The sequence below is a fragment of the Octopus bimaculoides genome, chromosome 19 (genome assembly GCF_001194135.2).
Source record: "Octopus bimaculoides isolate UCB-OBI-ISO-001 chromosome 19, ASM119413v2, whole genome shotgun sequence".
Taxonomy (NCBI): Eukaryota; Metazoa; Mollusca; class Cephalopoda; order Octopoda; family Octopodidae; genus Octopus; species Octopus bimaculoides.
Genome location: NC_068999.1, coordinates 4,079,462 through 4,084,189, shown reverse-complemented (window position 1 = coordinate 4,084,189; position 4,728 = coordinate 4,079,462). Strand labels below are relative to the sequence as shown.

Below are 4,728 nucleotides of genomic sequence, written 5' to 3'. Positions count from 1 at the left end.
GGTGGTGGTGGTGATGGTGGGGAGGGTGGAGTTGGTGGTGGTGGTGGTGATGGTGGAGTAATGTTTTGGTAAACTCAGCGTGTGTTAGACCCAGTGTCAGCCTCATGGCCATAGCTGGAATTTGAACCTTTAAACTTGTATTTGCTTGGTCAGGGATGTTGTGGGGGGGACTAAACTACAATCATTTTCAATAAACATTCTTACCTGGAATATTATAACGAAGGCCAAACGAATCGCAAGGATGTGCCAGTAGATGGAGGTGTGCTCATACTTGTCTGGAGAATCAGGGGGATATCGGAAATCTTTGTACCTGGAATTAAAGACATAAATGGTTAAGGCCCAGCTGGAACAAAACAAAAAAATGCACGCCATCCCTGGCATCCATAGGAAATTCAACCTTGGTCTTCTGTGAGGCAGGTGAGAGAATATTTAACAATGTTCTACCTTTGTTGCTATTTTATGCCCATTTATTCATATTAACAAACCTGAGACAATGAAGTCTAAGAAACAGTCTTTACACCTGGATGCTTAATCTATGGTTAATACAACTTTTCCCTATTTTTGTTCTAAAATTAAGATGACAATCTTTCTTTAAAAAAAATTGGTCAGGTTCAGTGCCTATTTGGACCCTAATAAAATCTCTTCTGTTTTCTGGAAATTTTTCTTTTTCAGTTAGGAAACCGGTCACTCCAAGAATGTCCCCCTTAGAAGTGCACATAGTTCTCCCTCCCTCCTATATCAGTTCATAAAAAAAAACAACTTACCGACACTCTGTGATGTTTGAGTCAAAAGTTGGTTTGCTTCGGGGTTGGAAGTCGCTTATGTTGAAGTAAGACAAACTGAATTCCACATAACCCTCAAGGGTGTCGTTGGGACTTATGACATGTTTGTACAACATCTTAGGGATGAAATCAGATGTGAAGGCTATGATTAATGCCTGTAAAGAGAAGAGGACTTTATTGTTTATTTCACACGACATTGTATTAGGATGAACAGACACATATGAGTGGAGCAGACACAGGATTAGTGGCACGGAATTAGTGGCATAGGGTGTGTGGGATGGGACAGGGTGTGTTGCGCAGACATGGTTCTGTGGTACAGAAATGGCTAAGTGGCAAAGGGTGAGTAGCATAGGAAGAGTGGCACAGTGTGTGTGGGGTGCAGGGTGTGTGGCACAGGGTGAGTGCTGTGTGTGTGTGTGTGTGTGTTAGATTATGATCAAGAAAGAGTCTCTCTCTCTCTCTCTAACACACACACACACACACACACACACACATAAATGAATGAATGAAATATACTCACATTTGTGATGACAGATATTATACAAATTCCTTTCAGAATTCCAAACCAGATACCTATAACAACAAGAACAACATTAGCCAAATTTCGATAAACACACAAAGACTGGTTTTGTAGAGAATAAAGAAGCACCATTCAATTCTATTTGTGTTTTTGTGGCATTTAATGTCTGCTCTTCAAACCTTTCTGATGCTCACACCGTCTGAAAGTACCTGTTATACACTAAGGTTGATATAACAAAGCACAGGTCCTTCTCACCAAGTTTCTTAGATTATAATCATCATCATCATTATTATTATTAATGGGGTGGCAGAGTCGTTAGAAAGATAAATTGCTTAGTGGCATTTCATCCATCTTTACGTTCTCAGTTCAAATTCTGCCAAGGCTGGCTTTGTTTTTCATCCATCCTGGGTCGATAAAATAAGTAGCAATTGAACACTGGGGGGTCAATATAATTGACTTATACCTTCCCCAGAAATTACTGACCTTGTACCAAAATTATTATTAATATTATTATTATTATTATCATTATTATTAAGGTGGTGAGCTGGCAGAATCATTAGCATGCCAGGCAAAAATGCTAAGCACCATTTCATCTATCTATACATTCTGAGTTCAAACTCTGTTCAGGTTGAATTGCCTTTCATCCTTTCGGGGCTGGTGAAATAAATACCATTTGAGCACAAGTCAATTTAATTGATTATCCCCTCCCCTCAAAAGTATCAGGCCTTACGTCTATAGAAGAAAGGTTTATGATTATTAAGAAGAAACAACTGACTATTGAAATATATGTAACACTAGGCTCCACCCACCAATATCACCTAGTTATGACCAGATGCTATCCATCAATCTCGCCTAACTAGTATCAGGCTCCACCCACCAAACTAATCTAAGTAGTACCAGACACCACCCACCAATCTCATCTATCTAATACCAGGTTCCACCCACCAATCTCACCTAGATCGCACCAAGCTTCACCCACTTATCTCACCTAGATAACATCAGGCTCCACCCACCTATCTCACCTAGATAGCCTCAAGCTCTCCACCCACTTATCACCTAGATAGCATCAGGCTCCACCCACCAATCTCACCAAGCTAACATCAGGCTCCACCCACCAATCTTATCTGCCTAACACTAGCTTCATTTACCAGTTCCATTCAGCTCACAGCGTCTCTACTAATGAAACCTACCCAGGTAACACTAGCATCCACCCTCAATCTTATCCACCTAACATCTCTAATATAGTCAGATTAAGATTAGATCTGAGATCCTTGTATTTACAACAGTTGTAAGATTAGAATTGGTGCCACTTTACCAATGTCTTGAGCTCTGGCTGCTAACGGTCGACGGAACTGGGTGACATATTTGTAGGCATCAAGACGAACTTCCAGAATGTTGTTTAGCAGAGCGAAGACAGGAGCCAATGGGAATGCTGCCACAAAAATGGACACAAAGCCAAACTGTATCACTGCAAGAAATGAAAATAAAAAAAGATCATGTAGACTGGCTGCTGAAGAAGGGATCATGGGAGCATGATGAAACACTTTGGTATTAGCAAATCAATGAGTTAATTAATTAATTAATTAATTAATAAAAAAGAGAATAATAACCACAATGAGTTGTGTTTAATTAGTGAAAGATCTGCATCTCCCTAAGAATAATTATATCCATTTCAACATTCAGTCTTGAACATTGTATACAATAGGGTTATTATTATTATTATTATTATTATTATTATTATTATTATTATTATTACCATCATCATCATTATTGATATACAATATGCCAATGGTTGAAGTGAAAAATCTTTCGTGGTTAACAAGAAGTTGAAACAGACTGTGTTGGGCAAAGACGTTGGCTGAGAATGAAGTCAGGGGAAGCTGAAATGTGTGACCTGCTAGAAATAGCAGCCAACATTTCATAAGGAACATTACACGAGATCATGTAAAATAAATATATCGAAAAGACGGAATGGTCGCGTCTGGAATCCATTTGATCAGGTCTGAGTTGTCCTGACGCTAAACAATAACATGACCATTTCAAACCAATGTGAGGATTGCTTGACCTACCAGAAATAACAGCTAATACCACAGCTAAAACCCTACTATTCCAAATAGATTGACATTTTTGATAATACATCCATAGATGCACAATGTTTGAATAACTGTCAAGAGAGTCACGTCTGGAATACCACTGATCATTGATCTGCTGGCTACAGGTTTATCCAGAGGATAAAGCAACAGCGAGGACTGTTGTAACATGGTCGGAAGATCAGTTTCTTATAACTGTTGGATAGAGAACTAGTTCTCCTGTATGGTAACACTACAAAAAAAGAAACCCAGACTGCGATACGAACCCGCGATCTTTAGGGTGGCTACAGTCATTTTGTTCATAAACTTAACGTTCACCAGAGACCAGTATCCATTCAGCGATGAACATAACATAAGGGAGACAAGTCTATTCTACAATATGTACCTGTTATAGTAGCTGTCACAGTTATCTCCCTTAAATAAATCTTTCTGTGAATGTGTTTGAGCGAACGTACAGCTGAGAGTATAGAGCTTAGATCTAGGTGTGTGTGTGTGTGTGTGTGTGTGTGTGTGTGTGTGTGTGTGTGTGTGTGTGTGTGTGTGTGTGAATAAAAGGATTGCATGGAAAGTGTGACTCACCCATTTCCAGATATTCGTAAAACATCCCCAGTGGATTTGCTTCTGTCATCAGAAAGTCCACTTCCCATCGTTTCGCTGTTTCTTTGTCGTCAATGTCATCATCATCGTCGTCGTCCTCACCTTCCTCGGTGTCTTTGACGCGGTTGTAATGGACTTTACACCAGTTTTGCAGCTTCCTGGTTGGTGGAACCGGTTTAAGGTGAAGGTGGTGGCATTACGTCAAGGTGGCGTTGGAGACGAAGGGGAGAAAAGCAAGGAGACAAAATAAGAAGTTTATTGGAAATGACAACAACAACAACAACAGTAAAAACGGTTTCAAATTTTAGCACAAGGCCAGCAATTTTGGGGGGAGGTGGTAAGTTGATTAGATCGATCCCAGGGCTTAACTGGTACTTATTTTATCAACCCCAAAACGAATGAAAGGCAGAATTGGCTTTGGTGGAATACTAATGATAATAATGGTTTCAAATTTTGCTACAAGGCCAGGAATTTTGGGGAAGTTGATTACATCGACCCTAGTATTTCACTGGTAGTTAATTTATCGACCTCGAAAGGATGAAAGGCAAAGTCAACCTTGGCGGAATTTGAATACAGGACGTGAAGATAAATGAAATGCCGCTAAGCTTTTTACCTGGTGTAAAAATGATTCTGCCAGCTTGCAGAATTAATAATGATACTAATAATAATAATAATAATAATAATAATAATAATAATAATAATAAGGGTAATAAAACTATTCAAAATTGAAAAAAAAAAA

General features: G+C 39.1%; 1 protein-coding gene across 1 annotated transcript in view; it reads right to left on the bottom strand.

Annotated features, from left to right (window-relative positions):
- The window catches only part of LOC106884053 (anoctamin-4), a 120,452-nt gene that overhangs the window by 947 nt on the left and 114,777 nt on the right, over window positions 1-4,728 (bottom strand). Inside the window, exons 20-24 of the mRNA XM_052974885.1 lie at window positions 3,972-4,147; window positions 2,618-2,770; window positions 1,303-1,355; window positions 765-937; window positions 205-310 (exon numbers count right to left, since the gene is read on the bottom strand). Of these exons, the coding sequence (XP_052830845.1) occupies window positions 205-310; window positions 765-937; window positions 1,303-1,355; window positions 2,618-2,770; window positions 3,972-4,147 (661 nt within the window). The remainder of the gene's footprint in view (window positions 1-204; window positions 311-764; window positions 938-1,302; window positions 1,356-2,617; window positions 2,771-3,971; window positions 4,148-4,728) is intronic.